At 40.3% G+C, this 22,670-nt stretch overlaps 1 protein-coding gene across 4 annotated transcripts in view; it reads right to left on the minus strand.

Moving 5' to 3' along the window:
• Nucleotides 1-22,670, minus strand: part of Grk4 (G protein-coupled receptor kinase 4) — a 64,544-nt gene that overhangs the window by 6,399 nt on the left and 35,475 nt on the right. For 3 of the 4 annotated variants that reach the window (XM_051200235.1, XM_051200234.1, XM_051200233.1), the window contains exons 7-12: nt 21,487-21,550; nt 20,394-20,534; nt 15,477-15,667; nt 9,006-9,043; nt 7,470-7,559; nt 3,703-3,911 (exon numbers count right to left, since the gene is read on the minus strand). In XM_051200235.1, the coding sequence (XP_051056192.1) occupies nt 3,703-3,911; nt 7,470-7,559; nt 9,006-9,043; nt 15,477-15,667; nt 20,394-20,534; nt 21,487-21,550 (733 nt within the window). The remainder of the gene's footprint in view (nt 1-3,702; nt 3,912-7,469; nt 7,560-9,005; nt 9,044-15,476; nt 15,668-20,393; nt 20,535-21,486; nt 21,551-22,670) is intronic. The other variant, XM_051200236.1, reaches the window with a different exon arrangement.

The following is a 22,670-nucleotide window of genomic DNA, read 5'->3' on the forward strand; positions in this document are numbered from 1 at the left end:
TTGAAGTCCTCATATGCATGTCTGTACCATCTGAGTGCTGGGGTTATAGCCATGTGCCAACTGCACACCCAATAGTCTCTTTCAAAAGTGTTCTTTACATGTTTATAATTCACAAATTCAAATAAGCCTCCCTTCATAATTACTAGCAATCAAAAAAGACTGGCTCACATTCTTGTCCCTCTGTACACCCTACTCTCTGCTGTTGTGCAAGTTACCTACTTTCATCTGTGGGAAATTTAACCCGCTGGTTAAGAGCCAGTTGTTTCTCTTCATAGTAGTTACTGAACATGATGGTTGACTTTAGCTGTTAATCACCTGGAAAGTGACCTTTTTTTTTCTTTCAATTTTTCGAGGCAGGGTTTCTCTATGGCTTTGGGGCCTGTCCTGGAATTAGCCCTTGTAGACCAGACTGGTCTTGAACTCACAGAGATCCACCTGCCTCTGCCTCCCAAGTGCGGGGATTAAAGGCAGGTATCACCACTGGAGTCTTAAATAGAACTGTCCAGATTGGGTTTACTTGTGTGCATTCTTTTTATTTATGTTTTATTTTTAACTCTCATACATTATATTCTGACCAGAGCTTACCCTCCCTCCACTCCTCCCAGTCTCCTTCCCACTTTCCCTTTTCCTCAGATCCAATCCTCCTCCACACACACTCCCCACCAAGAAAAAGAACAGACCTCTCAGGGAAATCACCTAAACACAGCATAACAAATTACAATAAGATTAGGCACTAATTGGTAGAAATGCCCACTCTTAATGTGGACCACACCATTTCATGGTCTGGGTCCTGGATTAAATGGAGATAGGCAGATGAGAACGGTATATTTGTATTAATTCAATGGTCTTTGCTGTTGAAGGTAGAAGTGATGTGACTAGTTACTTCAAGTTCCAGCTGCCTTGACTTCCCTGCATTGATGGAATACAACCTGCAATTAAGAGTCAAATAAGCCCTTTCTCCTTTAAGTTATTTTTAAAATCAGGAGGTTTTATTACAGCAATGAGAAACAAGCTAAGACAAGGAATATGTACCTCAGAAACTTACTCTCATTACTTGATTTCATCCTCGAAGCATCTTGTCTCATCTGCATCTTATAGACAACAAACTGGGACTCAGAGAGGTAAAAAAATAGGATGCTAAGACTAGGCCAACTGCAAAGCTAGCCTACTTACAAAAGTTATTCTTTAGCCAGGCATTGGTGGCACAAGCCTTTAATCCCAGCACTTGGGAGGCAGAGGCAGGTGAATCTCTTGAGTTCAAGGCCGGCCTGGTCTACAGAGCAAATTCCAGGATGGCCTGGGTGACACAGAGAAACCCTGACTCATTAACAAAAACAAAGACAACAAAAATCTGCCCTTTTCTCAGACTCTACATTCTTTCCCAGTGCCTCTAGCATGACAAGAATTTTATCCTTGAAACCCTTGAGCCCCTCTTAAACTGAAGTTTATAGTTCCCAAATCCTGTTAGTCATTCTTATGGATGCAGGCCTAGGATTAAACTGTGAGCTCCGTGGGGGCAGGCTCCATCTTGCTTTCACATTACAGCACTGTCAGTGTCCTATGAACAGCAAGCACTCAATCAATATTTACAAAAGCCAAATGCAAAAGTAGCTTGATCAATCAATCCCCTGTGAAATGCTGAGTAGGCTAGCTGGGAGAAAAGCCAGGATCCCACTGCTCAGTGACAAATCTGTAACACCCATCATTTTGTATATGGTAAGAAAATGAAGGAGCCCCAAATAATTATTCTCCAGATAGTATCAATTCACATAAGTTACCTGCATAGTTAGTAATAGGCACAATTGTTGCCATTCTCATACCCACAGAGGCCCACCCCTTTATCTCCTACCCTGCCAAGCCACTCTCTCCTCAGGACCAGCACAGCCTCGTCAGCTGCTTTTCAAAAAGTTTCTTGTGTGTGTGTCCCTCCAACTGTTCTAACCCTGGTGCCACAATTCCAACAACCCACAGCTCACACTTAGCCAGGATCTACTATTGTTTTTTTCTTGCCTTTCCCTATGTCACTTTTCTTCAACAATTTAGGACGATAGGATCCAGGGCTCAGTCCCCTTTTGCACACAGCCAGCTTCCCTACATGTCTCCATGCCTGCTTTATCATACCTGGCAAGCCCAACTGGAGAGCTGGGCAAAGATAGCTCTCTACTGTCCCTGGACTCATGTCTCTGCACAGAACAAAACACCAGTGGGTTGTGGACAGCATCTCCCTATGCATGCACTTGATTAGCCTCTGGCACTTCCCAGCCCTTCGGCTTCATCTTCTCTAAATGGTGCTTCATATCTCATTTGCACCCATACTTGCTACATTTCTCTCCCTATCCTTGACCCCGTGATACTGAGGGCATAAATAGATGGAAGTCTCTATTCAGAAGCTCCACAGCAAATCTGCCACTTGCACTGCCCCCAAAACACAAGAGGGAACTGCTCAGATGTCCCCTTGTACCCTACCTAGTGCCTCTCCTTCCCCTATCCAAGCTTTTGATCTAGTAAGTCACTTCTCCACACAAGTGCTTGGGTTTCCCTCTTTTCAGTGTTTCTGCTCTATCAGTATGGGAATTCAGCCTTGACCCCTTTTCTCCACTTCAGCAACCCTACAAGGTCTATCAGGAATCTGAACATATCTCATATTTGTTCTTCTACCAATGCTATCCATGCCACACACACATTTCTTTTAGCTCTTTGTCCCGCAAATCCTACCAACTACAGTGTCTCATCAGCCCTCCATGCTTCTGATTCCTCCAGAATATGCATCGTCCTCTGGCAGCCAGCACATTTGTCATATTTGTTCATTTTACTATTAGTGGCTTCCCACCTTGCAACAGAATGAAAACAACATTGAAAGAGCCAGGACTTCCCTTGTTTACTCACTGCTGTATTCCTAGTGCCTATGATAGTACTAGGAACATAGAAGATGCTCAATGATTCCTTGTTGAAAGAAAAAAATTTAAAGATGCTACAAAAGACAGACCGCAAAAGAAAAAGAAAAGCCTATAGCAACCATTTTAAGGTAAGTACATTAACAAATTTTAGTGTATAGACAATTGATGAAAAAAAATACAGCCCTGAGGACAGACAGCACCCAAATGCTACTGGCACATTCTATAATAATGGGTTAGGACTTGCTCTCTGGCATCATTGTGTCGCATGGACAGTGAAAGCCCTAATACAATAATCAAATCTGTAAGGTACATGTCAGTCTGGCCCATGCAGGGCTTCAAGTCAGAGTGTCTGTGATAATTTAAAGAAAAATAAATTGGCAGAGACAATCTTCCCATTTCAAAATACATTAGGAATTAGTTTTATATTGAATTTTACATAAAATGAGTCAATGAACAAGACTCGTGGCTGTTTTCTAAAAACAGTAACTTGGCACCACTCTTCCTTTCAATAACATCAATATAGAAGGGCAGTCATGGATTTTCCTCTGCCTGGATTGGGAACCTGATCTCTGCTCTCATGGTCTGCCTGAGATGAAATTCCAGACAAGAGTGCCAAGAAGGAGGCTGGTTGCTGAGAGGCCTGGCTGAGCTCGCCTGCACCTAGGTCTTGCTGTAGGACCAGGGCTTGTAAGCTGGGTGTGGGGTGGCTGCCCTGCTTCAAAGACTGCCTACCTACTTTGGAACCATCAAGAGAGTCAGATGAAGTGAGTTAATCATTGTCCTATCTCTGTGGACCCTGACCCACCATGCTGCAGATGGACTTGGCATCCTCTGAAAACTTCTCAGAATACTCCTCCGTTTCATTCTTCACTCTTCTTTCCACTTCCTCCCGGGTGACTTTCTCTTTATATTTTTTGAATGGAGAGTGTCCCGCAATCATTTCATATAGCAGACAGCCAAGTCCCCACCAATCAGGACTAAATGCATACCTTTCATTATTGATAATTTCTGGAGCTATATAACAAATATGGAAAATTTTAATTAAATTTTAGCTTTAACTATCCTTATGATTACAACATGATCTAAGAACCTTAAAAACATGGTAAGTTAAAAAAAAACACAAAGGGCCAAAGATCATATGATTATATTTATATGAAATGTACAGAATACACAAATCTAGAAAGACTGAACATTAGGTCACGGTTTAAAGTCCTGGAGTAGAAAGTGATGAATAGAGGGTAGTTGCTAACAGGTCATTAAAATCTGAACTGATTAAAGAATGTTCTGAAATTAGAGAAAGTAATGGCAATGATGGATGCACAATTCTGTAAATGGACTAATATTCACTGAGTTATATATTTCAAATAGTTTGATTCTTTGATGTGTAAAGGATAATTGAGGCTGCATCTATGTATCTACACTGGATAAACATGACTGATGCAGGGTGGGTAATTTGGTAAAAATGGTACTGGAAAGAAAGCTTGCCTCCTGGGGGTGCTCCCTCCACTCGAATGTTCCCATGGGTGCCTCAAGTGCAGTGTCATCTGTTCCCAAGTCAGAAGAAACCCCAGAAACCTGCAAGGGGAGGAATATCAGGCTCTGAGAGACCCACCATGTCCTTAGAAGCTACCAAGGGTAGGCTGGCATTGCCCAGTCATCTTTGGAATAATATGAACATGATTAGCTTCCCAGGGATCAGGTGGGTAGGATTTGTGTGACCACATACATGGGACGATGGCTGCATGAGAAGGCCTGTGGCCTTACCTGACTCTGCCCTCACACAACTACATAAACTCAGGAGTCTCTATGGGCGCCACTCCTCATTTATAAAAAGGCTGCAGACTAGAAAAGTCCTCAGTCTAGATCAGTGGTTCTCAATCTGTGGGTCACATCCCTTTGGAAGTTCATGGACCCTTTCAGAGGAGTTGCCTAAGTTCATCGGAAAACACAGATATTTACATTAAAATTCATAAGAGTAGCAAAATTACAGTTATAAAGTAGCGACAAAAATAATGTTATGGCCGGGGGTCACCACAACACGAGGAACTGTATTAAGGAACAGCATTAGGAAGGTTGAGAATAACTGCTCTAGATCTCCAAAACATGTAAAATAATAAATTAAATAAAAAAAAATGCTTTGACTCCAAAATTTAAGTTCAAGGACAAGTTACTGAGGAAAAGGATTTCTATTTTTGTTTCCACAGAAAATGAATTCTGGATTCCTTCCAGACTAATGTGGTTTGATCAAGCCAGACTGCTTGAAACAGAGTACCAGGTGATCCTACATTCAAAACAGCTGGACAAAGCAGCCTGACAGACTACAGCCAAGATTTCTGCATCTTCTTAGAATCCCCCATGACAGCGACCCTTACCAGCAGGAAGTAGTTTGGAAAGAATGACGCCCAAATTCCCAAATATTGTCTATAAATGTTTGTTTTCAGTTAAATGGACTTGGTTATATAAAATAAATAAATAAATAAAAGAAAATCAATAAATGCAATCTATTATATAAATCAACTGAAAGAAAAAAGCCATTCTTTCATGACAAAAGTCAGGGAGAGATTAATACAAGGGACATACCTAAACATAATAAAGGAAGCTTACAGCAAGCCTATAGTCAATAGCAACTTAAATGGAGAGAAACCTGAATCAATTTCACTAAAATCAGGAACAAGACAAGGTTGTCCACTCTCTCTATACTATTAAATATAATACCTGAAGTCTCAGCTACAGCAATAAGACAACAGAAGGATATTAAAGAGATACAAATTGGAAAGAAAGAAGTCAAGTATCTTTGATTGCAGGTGATAAGCTAGTATACATAAGTGACCCAAAAAATTCCACCAGGGAACTTCTATGGCTGATAAACACTTTCAGTCAAGTAGCTGGATATACTATTAACTCACAAAAATCAGTAGCCCTCCTATATACAAATGACAGACTGAGAAAGAAAGAATATCTTTCACAATAGCTTCTTGAGATAACACTAACTAAGCAAATGAAAGATTATACATATAAAACTTCAAGTCTTTGAAGAAAAGCTTTGAAAAAGACATGAGAAGATGGAAAGATCTCCCATTCTCATAGATCAGCAGGATTAATATAGTAAAAATGGACATCCTGTCAAAAGTAATCTACAGATTCAGCTCAATGCCCATCAAAATTCCAACACAATTCTTCACAGACCTTGAAAGCACAATTTTCAATTTCATATGGAAACACAAAAATCTGAACAATGAAAGAACTGCATGAGGTCTGACCATTCCTGATATTAAGCTATACTCATACTACAAGGCTATAGTAATAAAAAAAAATTCATGGTATTGGCACAAAAACGCTAATCAATGGAATTGATTGGAAGGCCCAGAAATATACCCAAACAAATATGGATACCTGATTTTTGATAAAGAAGCCAGAAATACACACTGGAAAAAAGGCAATATCTTCAACAAATGGTGGTAGTCAAACTGGATGGCTGAATGCAAATAGATCCACACCTAGCACCCTTCACAAAACTCAACTCCAAATGATCAAAGACCTCAACATAAAACAAGGTACACTGGGCCTGATAGAAGAGAGAGTGGGGAATAGCCTGGAACACATTAGCACAGTAGATGACTTTCTGAACACTGATAGTGCAGGCACTAAGATCAACAATTACTAAAGAGACACTGTAAAACTGAAAACTTCTCCACAGCAAAGGACACTAACAGCTGGACCAAGTGGCAGCCTACAGAATGGGAAAAGATTTTTAATAACTCTACATCTGACAGAATATAAATATCAAAAATATACATAGACCTCAAAAATATATATATATGTAAAAACCCAATTTTAAAATGGGTACAAATAAGAACAGAGAATTCCCAATAGAGAAAACTCAAATGGCTGAGAAATACTTGTAGAAATGCCTCAGGAGGCAGAGGCTAGTGGGTCTCTGAGTTCAAGGCCAGTCTAGTCTACAGAGTGAGTTCCAGGACAGCCAGGGTAACACAGAGAAACTGTATTTAGCATAATAAATAAATAAATAAATAAATAAATAAATAAATAAATAAGGGAGGGGGAGGATGTCTATTAGCTAAGCATTGTGGCACATCCCTTCAATCCCATGTATCACTATGTCTGCCCCTCAGAAAAAGTCTTGCTCTCTTAAAATTGAATTTATACGTAATCATTGTTTTCTGTCCTAAAGAATGTGAACTGTTGTGTTTGTATATAAAGTATCACAGTGATAATTAGCTTTATTACATGCTATTCAGGGGCTGGCAGGATGGCTCAATGGCTAAGAGTGCGCTGCGCACCCTAGCCCTGACTTACCTGAGTTGTGTGAAAGGAAAGCTGACTCACTTGAATTACCCTCTCACTTGTACACGTGCGCTCTTGCTCAATGGTAAATAAATGTAATTCTAATATTCTTTAAAAGTTCATGTGCTTCAATGTGGCATTATTTTCATGGCTTAATGAGGTTTATACTACTAAAGTAAATGAAAAGCTATGTTTCTCTCTAGGTTGTGGCGCACTGGGCCTTCTGTCAGGAAAGGATATGGTCCACCAGAGTCATCTTTCACTTACACATGTAGCCAACAGTACCAACTCTTCCTCGAACTGTCTCCCCTTCTGGGACTTCCAGAGCTAGACCAAGATCTGAAATTCGGATGTGTCCTGTGTGAGTTCAAACACAATGTACAGATCATGGGATGAAGTAATAGAATTTTAGTAACAATGGCAACTGGGAGGCAAAGTCCATCTACAATGCATTGATGAGAGCTGAGGCTACAGCTCAGTAGTACAACACTTGCCTAAAATATTCGAGGCTCTAGATTCCATCCCAGTGGTACAAAACACATACAACAAATATGTATAAAAAATAGCAGTCTCTAAAAGTTACACTTAAACTTTACATGTGTAGTGAAATTTCTTATAGCACACTAAGTTTCACTAACAGCAAGAAATTAGATTTATACTTGAAGAAACCCTTTAACAGTAGGTAACTACAAGATAAAAACAGAGATACCATATTATTTCCTTATAACTACTAGTGGAAATAATAAAATTAAGACCCTTTACTTAGAGACCTCAACTATGCAAATGTTTTATGTATAGGGGCATAAATGTTTGCTAAATTCCTATGAAAGTAACAAATTACAAAAAAAAAAAATGTCTTCAAAGGAAACCTGCCATTGTATTTAGACTCAACTTATTCACACGCTTAGTAAACTACTCCATGTCCTACAATATAACATGTCCTCTTCCCCTGCCTCTTTTACAGTAGCTTCAGTGACAACTTTAGATCACAGCGCAACACATACAGGCACAAATCACAAGCTTAAGAGTCAGATGCTGCAGACAACCTGGGAAAGTCATTTTTGCAGCACCTTTTTTCTTCAGGGAGTCAGTATGTAAGTTAGGTAACAAGCAGGAAGCAGTGGCAGAAGCAGACATAGAGCTGTGTACTGATCATGCCCCACATTTGCCTTCAGGACTCAGCCACATTGACCCTTTCTCTGCAGCAATCCTCTGGCTCTGGCTCATGCTCTATCCTTTCAGAATCATTAGACAGAAGCTCCTTCTCACTATTGCTAACCGAGTTAGTGTAAACACAGCCCGCATCCTAGTAATAGGGCTCATTCTCGGACATAGAGACACCAAGACTAGAAGCACCCATGATGCTGACAAGGAGCTGACTACAAGGACCAGTCCCCATCTACCACCACAGGGTCCCCATAACAACAGTTCACACCCTGTGACATATGATATATGACAAGGGGACAGCACGGAGACAGAGCTGAGGAATAAAGGAAAATAATTATGGGTCAATAGCAGAAAACAAACAAAATAAACAAACAGGAGGGCAAATACTCTGAGTTTATTTTCACCTACTTCAAAACATCCATCATTAACATCTGACATCTCAATTTTTACCTATGTACAGGTGATGGAAATGCATCTGTTTGGGCTTCTGTTTTTGTTTTGTTTTATTTTATTAAAGAACACATCCCAAGAGTTTCTTTTAGTTACTGTTTCCAGTCTGCACTAACCATATTAGCTTTCAAGTAGGTGTCTCTCTGACAGGTCTACACTTAAGCATAAAAGCCTCTTTTTACTTACCATGATCGTCCAGGAGGATATTCTCTGGCTTTAGGTCTCTACAAGGAAACAAACAAACAAAAAAAAAATTCTTATTCAGAAGTCAGTACTGTAGTTCCTGGGCACTGAGAAGAAACAGTCACAGATATTTTGATGGCTAAAAGCAGTAACTAGAAGGGTAGAAAGTAAAACCACCCTCTGTGAGCAATCTGAGCTATTGCAGGCTTCAGACATAACTACAAGTAGCTCAAGAATTCTACAAAATTTGCTAGGCATGGTAATGCATTCCTATAGAAACTGAAAAGAGTTCATCTCAGCAAGCATCATACATATGTTAAATATAAAATGAACTTCTTTGAATAGTCCTGACAAGTTAAAAACATTTTCGTGATTCTGTATGCAGGCTGGGGGTAAGGAAAGCAACTAGTCCTTAATGAACATCACTCATTCTGTCTCATGAAAAAAATTTCATGAAAAAATATTTTCAAAGACTTTGGATTTAATCGTGACTCCAAATTTGAGGATAGTCCATCTTCCCTAAGTACCTCTGTCAATGTGTGAACACATCACTGGAGCACAGGAAGAGGACAATCTGAAGCCAGCAGTGTGAGACAATGTCCTAGAAATAATGCCATAGCAGCAAGATGAGACAGAGGACCAACACAGGAAAATCCCAGAGATCCAAAGTGAGCCCCTGCCAGCAGCAGTGAGCTGGTCCCTGCCATATGCTCATGGTGAATGTCACTGCTGTCAGGGCAGAAGGGCCAGGATAGACAGCAGGTAAGAAAACCATGCAGCCTGGCAGGGGCTGTTTTTCCAGTGGGCACATATGCATTCATTCTTAGGTACAAGAATAGTGAGCATTTTTGGTTTTCCCTTCTATCCATCGGGTAATTAAAAAACAACTATTAAACATTACTAAACATCCAATGAAGAATCTAAGCAATAATGCTGAGATCCACAGCTAAGCACTGGGCCAAACTCTTGGGAGTCCAGTTGTAGAGAGGGAGGAGTGATAATATGAGCAAAGGGGTCAAGATCAGGTTGAGGAAATCCACAGAAATAGCTGAGCTAAGCAAGTGGGAACTCACTGACTCCAGACTGACAGCTGGGGAACCAACATAAGACAGAACTAGGCCCCCTGATTATGGGTGACATTTGGGGGACTTGAGCAGTTTATGGGGCCACTGGAAGTGGAACCACTAATTATTCCTAGTGCATGAACTGGCTTTTTGGAGCCCATTCCCTAAGGAGGGATACCTTGCTCAGCCTGGATACAGGAGAGAGGGTCTTGGTCCTGCCTCAAATGATGTGATAGACTTTGATGACTCCCCATGGGAGACCACACCTTCTCTGAGGGGTGGATAGAAGGTGGGGAGATAAGGAGGAGTAGAAGGACAGGAAGGAGAGGGAACTGGGATTGGTAGGTAAAATAAGACTGTTTAAAACAAAAGGTTGTAAGAGCTAGTTGGGGAAAATCCTAAGCTAAAAGCCTAGCTTTCATAATTAATAAGAAGTCTCCATGTCGTTATTTGCAGGCTGATGGTCCCGATGAGAAAGTACTACTACAAATCATCTCTCTATAATCTCTGCTTCAGTTCTGGCCCTTACTTCTGTCAGTTATGGACTGTGAGTTAGAAGTGTAAGCCAAATTCTTTCCTAAATACAGCACCAGTAGCACAGACTCTTAGAAAACTGAGAGGAAATGGACTATTTTCTGGATAGGTACCACATACCAAAATTAAATCAAGGCCAAATAACAATTTAAATAGACCTATAACCCGCCAAGGAAATAGAAGCACTCATCAAAAGTGTCCCAACCAAAAACAGGTTCAGGGCCAGACAGTTTCAGTGCAGAATTCTACCAGAAATTCAAAGAAGAGCTAATACCAATACTCCTCAAATTGTTCCACACAATAGGAACAGAAGGAACATTGCCAAACTCTTTTTATGAGGCTACAGTTACCTGAGACCCAAATTACACAAAGATACAACTAAAAAAGAAAATTACAGATCAATTTCCCTCATGAACACTGACACAAAAAAAAAAAAAAAAAAAAAAAAAAAAGCTCAGTAAAATACTGGCAAACCAGATGCAAAACATATCAAAAATAATCATCCACCATGATCAAGTAGGCTTTATCCCAGAGATGCAGGGATAGTTCAACATATGAAAATCTGTCAATGTAATTCACCATATAAATAAACTGAAGGAAAAATGACATGATCATCTCATTAGATGCTTAAAAAAAGTCTTAAAACAAAATCCAACACCCCTTCCTGATAAAGGTCTTGGATGGATCAGGGATACAAGGAATATACCTAAACATAATAAAGGCAATGAGAAACTCAAAGCAATTCCACTAAAATCAGAAACAAGACAAGGCTGTGCAATCTCTCCATATCTATTCAATAGGGTACTCAAAGTTCTAGCTAGAACAGTAAGACAACAAAGGGAGATGAAGCAGATATAAATTGGAAGGGAAGAAGTCAAACTTTCACTATCTGTAGATAATATAATAATATACATAAGTGAACCCCAAGATTCTACTAAGGAACTCCTACAGCTGATAAACACCTTCAGTAATGTGGCAGGATACAATATTAACTTAAAAAAAAATCAGTAGCTCTCATATAAATGGACTGAGAAAGAAATCAGAGAAACATCACCCTTTACAATAGCCACACATAACATAAAAATTCTTGGAATAATTCTAACCAAACAAGTGAAAGACCTGTATAACGAGAACTTTAAGTCTTTGAAGAAAGAAATTGAAGACGCTATCAGAAAATGGAAAGATCTTCCATGCTCTTGGATAGGTAGGATTAATATAGTAAAAATGACAATCTTGCCAAAAGCAACCTACAGATTTAATGCATTCCCCATCAAAATCTCAACACAATTCTTCAGAGACCTCAAAAAAAAAAAAAAATACTCAACTTCATATGGAAAAAAAAAAAACAAAACAAAACAAAAACCCAGGAACATCTGGAGGCATCACCATCTCTGACTTCAAGCTCTACTATAGCGCTACAGTAATAAAAAAAAAAAAAAAAAAAAAAACACAGCTTGATATTGGCATAAAAACAGACACATGGATCAATAGAATTGAACTGAAGACCCTGATACTAATCCACACATCTATGAACACCTAGTTTTTTGTTTTGGTTTGGTTTGGTTTTTTACAAAGAAGCCAAAATTGTACAGTGGAAAAAAGATCTTCATCAAATGGTGCTGGCAAAAACAGATGTCAACATGTAGGAAAATGCAAATAGATTCATGCACAAATCTGAAGTCCAAGAGGATCAAAGACCTCAACATAAATCCAGTTATACTGAACCTGATAGAAAAGAAAGTAGCCTTGAACACACTGGCACAAGAGACCACTTCCTAAATATAAAACCAGTTTTAAATGACCTTGATTAAGGAACTTGGATCTAGTAAACTTTAAAGCAAGTTGGTGTTAGTCAGACAGAGTCCATTTCCCAAAATAATGAGATGCTGCTGAAAGCACCCCAAAAATGGGTTTACTTCCTACTACAGGTTAAGTATCCCTTATTTGAAATATTTGAGACTAAAAGTGCTCTTGGATTTCAGACTTTTAAAATACTTTACATGCATAATGGAAATAGACTAAGATACAAGCATCAAAGTCTTTTTGATGTTTCTTATGCATATTATACACACAACCTGAAGGCAATTTACACACTATTCTTAGTGTGTATGCACTTGATTGTGGTACCACAGACTAAACCTCTTCTGACACATGGTTTAATAAAAATTGCTAGGTGGCAACCCTTAGAAACAGGACAAGAAGACATTAAACATAAACAAAACACCTTCTCCTTGAGGCATACCAGTATTTAAACAGAAGAGAGGGTCACTTTTAGACGCTCAAAGTTATTCATTCACAAAACGCTCAAAGCACCTATGAAGGTAAGCACTGTGGATATAGAGGGCGGGAGACACAGACCAGCTCCCACGGGATGCCCCAATCAAACCCTCTCTGTGGTGCTGCATGAAGGCCAAGTAACCACTAAATTAAGAAAATGAGTCTCCTTCAGACAACCCAGGAATTCACCTTGAGGCTGAAGGCAAACAGGTAGGTCTCAGCTGAAGTCCCTTGTAAACCTGATTTACTCCAGAGTAACCCAGAACCTAATGCCCTCTGGATTTGATCCCTAAATAAGTGTGACCTGACTCTACCTCTAAATAACAGCAAACAAGGCATGCTCAATTCAGATGTGGCACCTTGGTCTCTAAATAATCATGGTCAGGGTAATAACCTCCTCCTTGCTCAGTAACTGAAGGCAGGGCTGTATCCACTCCTCTGCAGTGCTAGTGTCTGGTCTGTGGGAAACAGCAGAGAAAAACTGAAGGTCAAGCACTGTAGCATGAACAAGGTCAGGATTCTTGAGAAGCTTACAGTCTGGTGTGACCAACTCTAGAAGAGAGTGACCCTCCATAGCACTACTGGGATACTGGAGGGACAGCACTCATGCTGCTAGGGACAAGATGTGGTGGTCTGATCAAAAGTGCCCCCCACAGACTCACATATTGAGTGAGTAAGTCACCAGGGCGTGGAGCTCTTTGACAGAAGGATTAGGAGGCATGGCCTTGTTGGAGGAAGTGCTTCATTCACTGGTCTCAAAATCCCATGCTAGGCATAGCCTCTCTCTGCCTCCAGGTCAGGATACAGCTCTCAGCTACTGTTCTAGCACCAGCCTACAGAGTGCCATGCTCCCCACTATGATGATAATGAACTAAACCTCTGAAGCTGTAAGCACACCTCCAATTAGGTGCTTTCTTTTATGAGTTGTTTTGTTCATTTTGTCCCTTCACAGCAACAGAACATTGCTGGAATAACTCAGGAAAGATAAGCAGAGGTCCTCCTATTGATGGGAAAAGGGGTTTCAGTGAAGATGGCATCCACAGAGGGGCACACTGCCAAGACTGGAGTTATAAAGACTTCTTAGATGTTCTGGGAACCACAAATACACTTGTACAACAAGGGCTGAGAATACTGATGGGGGTCATCAGGAAACAAGGCTGGAAAAGTTAGCAGGAAGCTAACTACTTCAGGGTCTCAACACCTGGTGAACAAGGACCCCAAACCAGAGGAAGAAGAAGAAGAAATAAGCTCAGAACTGTATTCAAACATGTCTTGTCAGGATCTTCTGGAAAACACTCTGGGACAACACAGGCAGTATGGACACCAGTTCAAATCTCTGTCTGTTGACTGACAGGAGAAAAAAATGAACTAAACTGCTCACCATCGAATTTAGAGACTGATGGAGATATTACAGGGCAAAGTGATGACCAACTGAGTGGAGAAGAAGAGAGCAGGAGATACATAGATCACTCTGGAATTTACATATTTTTAAAAAGACACAGGTTATGAATTCTCATTAGAATGCTGGTGAGGAGGCTCAGTGGTAAACACACTTGCTGCACGTGAGGACTTGAGTGTAAATACCCAGAACCCATGTAAAGCCACAGGATGTAGCATCTATAATCCCAGTGTTGCTATGGTGAGATGAGAAGCAGAGACAAGAGAATCCCCAGGAACTCACAGGCCAGCTATCACAGGAAGACCCTGTCTCAAACAAGCTGAGAGGTGAGAACTGACACACAAAGCTGTCATTGGCCCACTATGCATGTGCTTCTGCAAACATGCACAAAAAAAAAAAAAAAAAATTTAAAGGAAAGAAATTCTCATTAGTGATTGACTGGCAAGTAAATCTCTGGAAGAGAAACCAAAAGTCCACAGGGAGAGTGATCAATATGCGATTCAATGTATAACAATCCCAATATCTAATAGAAACCATTTTCAAAATTAAAATATACTGATTGAACTAAGATAATTCTAACTACAAAGCTTAATATGATTTTCTTACTGAATTCTAAGATAAAAAGAAAACTTTTTTTGTTTTTTGTTTTGTTTTGTTTTGAGACAGGGCTTTTCTGTGTAGACTTGACTGTCTTGGAACTTTGCTCTGTAGGCCAGGTTGGCCTTGAACTGACAGAGATCCACCTGTCTCTGCCTCCCAAGTGCTGGGATTAAAGGCATGCGCCACCACCACCTGGCAAGAAAACATTTTTAGTATACTTGGTTCTGTTGGGCTTTGGGTGGGGGGCTATTACGAATGTCTTTATCAGAGCTGTCAAATATCTCAGAATTCTGGAAACAGGCTTTCCCATGCTTACATGCTTACATCTGATCAGCTTAAGGGAAAAGGTTCTGCTTCAAAAGGACAATTTCTTAGAAGAGTAAAGATAAACTAAGAAGGAAACCAAGGTACACTTCTGACTGACTGTGTCCTACAGTTTAAGGAACAAGCCACACCCCTCCAAATGCCACCCAAGGCCGCCCGGTTGTCCCTTTTGTCATCCCATGACAGCATGAGCCAGAGGACGCTCCCAATGGAAGTCAGGGCTTAGGTGAACAGGCTTCAATACTCACAGGCTCTGTCAGGTCGCACCATTCTTACCTGTATACAATTCTTTCCTTCTGTAAATCTTCCAAGCCACAACATAGCTCTGCAGCATAGAACACAGCTCTCGGCTCCTCAAAGCCAGGGTTGCCCAGGTTGTAAATGTGGTACTTCAAATCCCCTCCATTCATAATGGTTAGCACCAAACACAAGGCATCCTTGGTTTCATAAGTGTAGGCTAAATTAACCTAAAGAAAAGAGCATCGTAAAAAAGACACACACACACACACACACACACACAAATCTGCTTGTTCACTCTTGATTTACTCTATTTGCTAACAACAATCTGTTAGGTTTATAATTAGAACACCAAAACACTATGTGTTTCAGAGAAGTATATACCACACATCATGTCTCTGGACTTTTACTGAGCAAAGGGCTCAGTGCAGCTCTGCATGGAAATTGAGTAGTGGATACTGATTTCTCCACACTGTGGTCTGACTGTGTGACACTAGGAACTTCTGGAGCACCTGCCTTCAGCAGTTCTGGCAAGATCTTGCTGCTCCACATTCCTCCAACATTTAGTGATGTTGATCTTTTTGGTTTGAGCCAGAATGGTCAGGGTATAATGGCTTCTGACTGTGTCATTTTGTTGTTGTTTCGTGATGCTTAACTATATTCTAAATCCTTAGTTTTGGAAGACTGGTTTCACTAAGTAGCCTAGGTTGGTTCCTAACTTACTATATAAGCTGAGTCTAGTCTTGAATTTTAATTCTGATTTTAATTTGCAATGAATACTCCTCATAGGTTTTCATAAATTTATTAGTCAGTTGGAGCCTTTTTTGTGAAATGCCTTTATGCTTTTCACTTTCTTTTGCTTTTTTGAAGAAACGAGGTTTGCCCAGGTTGGCCCTGAGGTCCTGGGATCAATGGTCCTCCTGCTTCGGGTTCCTGATTAGTTGGGATTACAGATGCACTTGGTCAAAAATAGCATTACTTCTCCTCTTCCTCCTCTTCCTATTAGTTGAACCTAGTGCTTTTTATCTGTCAGGCAAGAGCTACAGTTCCAGACCCTGGTAAGTTTTTCCTCACCTTTCTATTGTCTTGAATGACACTTCAAACACAAATGTACACATGCACACAGGAACTCTCCTTGCTGGGATTTGGGTTGTGATTATACTTAATTTATTTAATCTCTAGAACAACTGAGGAGAGCCAGTATCTTCACAACACTGAATCACCCAGTCTGAGAACATGTTCTTTTCTGTTTTAAGGCATTCCTTAATTTCTTAAAATAGCATTTTACAGTTCTAAGTGTAGAAGTGTTGCATATTTTTGTATTTAGGACTTTTTCCTACACTGTGATGGCTCTTGGTGCTATTACAAATGTTACTAATGCTGGGCAGTGGTGGCACATGACTTTAATCCCAGCACTTGTGAGCAGAGACAGGCATAGCCACAAATACCTGTGATCCCAGTCCTAGGGTGGAGGGCAGAAAGGATTGATAAGGCTTACTGGCCTGCTAGCATAGCTGGAAAAAAACAAACAATAAACAAATCAGAGACTCTGTCTCAAGAAAATAAGTTGAAGGGTAATGCAACATCCTCCTCTGGCCTCTAAGAATGTAAATAGGAGTGGTGGTGTACATCTTTAATCCTAGCACTCCAGAAGTAGAGGTAGTTGGGTCTCTGTGAGTTGGAGGCCAGCCTGGTCTACAGAGTGAGTTCCAGGACAGGTTCCAAAGCTACACAGAGAAACTCTCAAAACAAATAAATAAAAACAAAACAAAAAGATGTACATAGGTGTGTATTTGATATATACTCATATGTACAGATAGAAATACAGGAATACAGACACATGCACACCTAACTGCTTGTAGTCACGTCGTTAAATCCTGGGTTGATTAACTAGAAAGTCTAAGAATGTCTACACATAACAGTTATGTTATTCAAAAATACAATTTTTTTACTCCTTTGTTTCTTTCTCTAGCTCTAATTCTAATCCTAATTTAACCCTAACTCCTTTCTTTTATTTTGTTGCACTGGTTAGAATTTCCAATAATGTTAAGTAGAGATAGTGAGAGTGTTCTAGACATGGTGGGGGGCATTCCAATAGCACCACACGATAGATGATGCGGGCTAGAAAGTAAAGCTAGTTTGCTGAGAGCTCTTGACATTTTGGTTGGAGGCTTAGCCTTTAATGGCAGAGCCATGTTTACAGCCTTGCTTAGCTCTCCTAATCATAAATGGGACCTGGATTTTAAAAAAAAGCTTTCTCAGCAACTATTAAAATGACTATATGGTTTCCCCCTTTATTCTAGTAATGTGATAAATTATAATAATTGTTTCTCATTTCTGGAATAAATCTAACTTGGTCAACATTTTTTATTAATCCCTAGTACAGTAAAGGTACTGTACTGCAGGTAGAGGGGAGAGGGTTGAGAGTAAGGAGGGCGGGAAGAAATATCCACAGCATCACTGCCGTCCACTTTCATCACCAGCTGGAATATGTCAGACAAGAGTTAAGCAAGAGTATTTCTCATCCGTGCTTCAAGAAACAAAGACCCTTACTCTCTCCCCTCCTGTCAATGAATATCCATCTCACATACACTTGATGCATATTAAATAATACTGAGAACCATTTATCATGCCGGCCTTGATCCAGGTACCAGGAACTAGAGGTGAACAAAATCACAAAGGTTCTGCTTTTCTATACTACAAACATCAGACAGAGAAGCACAGAGTGACTCATGCAGAAACAGAAACCAGTGCTATTCAAGGATGAACAGAGGGGGTAGCCATATTCCAGACAGAGGGTGTACCCAGCTCCCAGGCCTGATGGGACATCTTGATTAGCTGGGTTTTAGGTAAAGGCTGAGGGAGCCTGGTGCCTCAGTGCCTAAGAGGCTAGAGCAGAGTTCAATTTCACTCTCAGTGTGAAAACGACCACAAGACAGTTAATGTAGGAAAGTGTAGACCAACTTAACTCCTCCACAGATTATCACTTCGGGGGGAACAGATGCAAGGGCCAAGTGCAGACAGCGGTGGGAACTCAGGAGAGGGTGCTGCGGAATAGATGAGGTGGCAGTGGGAAGGACCACAACTCAAGAGTGGGGTAGAACCTGCCAATGATTCATTATACACAGGAAGGAGCCAGAATCACAGATCAAATGAAGTACGTCTAGGTTCTTTCCAAGAAGCTAAAAATACAAAACAAAATTATGTTGTGTCATAAGCCATAACTATTTATATCCCTCTCATAAAGCTAAATTTGAGAATTCTATGCTTCGAGATAGTACAACATGTTTAAATAGCTCAGATGAGTATATTTTATTGAAGACTAACACTTTACTCCATGAGAAATTGTCATAGTAAACACAAAGCTCATGCTACTAAATACAGATGCTGGCCATGAAGAGGTGATGGCTTGGAACATCTGTCTCTACAAAGCAGATAACCTTGATACCAAGAAGTAAATGACTTCAAGGAAATAAAATTTGACACTAAGAATAATCTTATAACCATTATTTATCTTGTCTTTTTGTGGGAGGTAGGTTTCGAGGCAGAGTTTCTCTGTGTAACAGCCTTAGCTGTCCTGGAACTGGCTCTGTAGACCAGGCTGGCCTTGAACTCACAGAAATTGCCTGCCTCTGCCTCCTGAGTGTTGGGATTAAATGTGTGCCCCACCACAGCCCAACTCATTTTCTGTCTTAACCATTCTTTATACTTCAAAAGATGCTCCAAGGAATATCTCAGTAGGAGTAGGGAAACCACACTATACAACACATAGCCTACAACCTGAGATCACTACTCTGTTCCGCACCACTCCACCTTCAGGTCTTATCTGCAATGGTGAGGGTGAAATTTGAAAGATCCTACAATTGGAGTATGGTAATTGAAGTTCCAGTGGTAATCACTTCAGGTGCAGAAAATAAAAATAAAAATAAAAGAAGAAAGAAAATCCAAGGATGGAAAAGAGACTGAGATCAGAGAGGAGAGGGAGCTTACTTTAGAAGGACTAGAAAAAGAACCTTCAAGTACCTCAAAGTCACCATGCTGACAGGCCAGAGCTGATCAACAGGAGGCAACTAACGCATGAGCTTGGCTACTACAAGGGGGAAGAAAGCAGTCATCACGAATATAACAGGGGTGAAGAAGACTTGACAGCATGGGAAGGTGGACAGCATAAAACCGGTAACAAGTCACAAATCAACAGCAGGATCAGCACTGCCCTGTGCTTACCAAGCTAGAATAAGAGGCACATCATTATAAAATGAAATTATTTCCAATAGAGACAGCAAAACTCCACAAAACTCAGTGAAGAAATACAGCACCTGAGTCCATGACTTGAATGAGAGTTTACAGCAGGACTGATGACCAAAATGCTATTAAGTCAAACAATGTACAAGGGAAGGTTGTGATGGTTAAGGTTTGTCACCTTGATAGGTTTTAGAATCACCTAGGAACAAACCTCTGTGTCTGGGAGTGTGCTTCCAGAAAGGTTTACCTGAGGGAAGCCCTACCGTGAACATTGGAGGTACCATCCAAGGGGCTGGGGTCCCATCCCGAATAAAGGGAGAAAACAAGCTGACACCAGCATTCATATCTCTGTTGGCTGATACAGATACAATGTGACCAGCACCCTCTGGATACCATGCCTTGTCTGACATGATAGATAGACTGTATCCCTTTCTCAAACAGTGCGCCAAAATAAACCCTTTAGACACAAAAACTGTTTTGTTGTTTTTTGTTGTTTTTGTTTTTCAAGACAGGGCTTCTCTGTGTAGCCCTGGCTGTCGGTAACCCACTCTGTAGACCAACCAGGGGTCCTTGAACTCACAGAGATCCACCTGTCTCTGCCTCCCAAACGCTGGAATCAATGCATGCACCATCATCACCACCTGGCCCCAGACAAGCAATTTATCACAGCAACAAGAAAAGTAACTGATACCATGACAAAAATAAGATACTTACTACAAATCTACTGTGCAATTTTTCTAAGATTCTTTTTTCATTCAGAGCCATCCCTTCACTTTTCCTCCTCTTTATTCTCTTTTTTTCTAGTTTTTTGCAGGCGTACATTTTTCCTGTAGCTCGTACTTGGCAGGCACAAACCTGGTTGGGGTGGGGTGGGGTAGGGAGGAGGAGAAAGGTTTATGTATATACATTTGTATGTATGTATGCACATGTATATGTGTGTGTGTGTGTGTGTGTGCGCGCGTGTATGAAGTGAACTCTTTTCTCTATGATAATCTTCGCCGGTAAAGGCTGGACACAGCATGTGATAAGCCAGCGCCATTGGGTAATAAGTGGAAGTTTTCAGCTGAATCTCCCTCTGACTCCCAGTTTCTTGTCAATAGTAGCTGCTGGGAGTGAAGTAAATGAAACAGTGTGCTTTATCAAGATGCAAATGGAACTGGGTTTTGGATGTGACTATGCTGAGTCTATTTAAATATGTCCTGATATGTCTTTAGATACTTATGAAAGCAAAACGTTTAGAATATAAAATATGAATAATCCTGTTTTTTTTTTTTTTTTTTAAACTAAGAAGTTCAATGCTAGGCACAATGGCTCCATAGCCTCAGGAAGCTAAAGCAGGACAATCACTCTCCTGCCAAAGATGAAGTCGAGATGGTGACCCAAGATCACACAACTAGAAATGGCAAGCGGGTCTTGGCCTTGGGTTTGCACAGTTGTGAATGAAGTACATGCCCTTCTCACCACACTGTGCTACTTTTGGAACCAGTCAGGAACCCGGATGCTTTCCACTGGACAAACTGCTTACATTAAACATCAAGCATGAAAAAATAGCTCTGTCAGAATAGAAAATGGAAGGTAGGGTCACAAAGATAAGAAGTGTTTGTTGTTGTTATTGTTTTAAAGCCTAAAGCAGAAGTATCTTTTGCTAAAAGGTCTACCTTCATTTCAAGTTGCCTGAAACTATTCTCAAAATGCACAATAAGGAGCTAACTGTGTTGGCAAAGTTGATACATTTCTGAGCTCATGTGTGTGGATGACTGGTACCTTTCTAACAAAAGTACTACCATAACTGGCACAGGTTACTCACCTCTCCAAATCCGCCTTTTCCTAGAACTCTATAATGTCTGAACGTGTTCTTTGTTACTGGCCGCCTAAACAATTACAAAAAAAAAAAAAAAAAAAAAAAAAAATCAGATCTGACATTGCACTGTTACTTTAAAATAGAAAAGCCTACCTAGAGCAGGTGTTAGTCTTATCTCTTGATCCATGTTGCCTGAAACGGTGCCCCAGACAGAGGTGTCTATAATCAGGATTCACAGCTCTCAACAATTTACTCACAGAAACAAGCACACTTAAATTGTATTAAAGTCAATGACACAAAATATAGAAAATCTCAATTATCCTCTCTAATTTAAGATGAGTATGCAAGCAGCCCATTCTAGAAAATATGTATGTTTACAGATCACACATCAATCTTTGGCATACTTTACAACTTGTCAAAAGGCTGCTGAGGAAAACTACATAAATATAGCACACTTTCCTTTAAGTAAAGTACCTCAAATATAAGCTTTATGCCACCACACCCAGCATGCATGCATATATATTTGGTATTCTTCATACCCTTGGTATTATATATATATGCGCATATATATATATATATGCACATGCATGCTGTGTGTGGTGTCACATACCTTTAATCCCAGTACTCAGGAGGCCGAGGTAAGCAGATTTCTGTTTAAGGCCAGCCTGGTCAACACAGCAAGTTCCAAGGCAGCCAGACAACATAATGAAACTTGATCTCAAAGGGATGGGGTGCATATCAACTATTAGTTTTAGAAACAGTTGTTTTAAAAATAATAATCACAATAGTACTATTAGCAGCTGATACTTTTGTGGCATTTCTTTTGTTCACCAAACACTGAGCTATGCATCTCCCAGCAAGAGTGAAGCAGCTTGGGGTATTGTAGTGGTTCGAATTAAATGGCCCCAACAGGTGTAGCATGAATAATAAAAGACCCAGAGACTGATACTGGGGTTCAAGCTTCAAGATGAATATTAGAAAAGCAAAGTAGCCAGACACTAGCTTCTCACCTCTACCTCAGGATGAAAGGGCTGTCCTCTCCTCAACAGGACTGGAGAATAAATCTCTCCATCAAACCTCGGACTACAATGCTGTCTCCACCAAACCTCAGACTGCAGTGCAGACTGCTATGATCTCCTCAAAGTGGCTGAAGACTAATAATTCTCTGAACGTGGCTGGAAACCAAAATG

Source organism: Phodopus roborovskii, unplaced genomic scaffold, assembly GCF_943737965.1.
Source record: "Phodopus roborovskii unplaced genomic scaffold, PHOROB, whole genome shotgun sequence".
NCBI classification, from domain to species: Eukaryota; Metazoa; Chordata; class Mammalia; order Rodentia; family Cricetidae; genus Phodopus; species Phodopus roborovskii.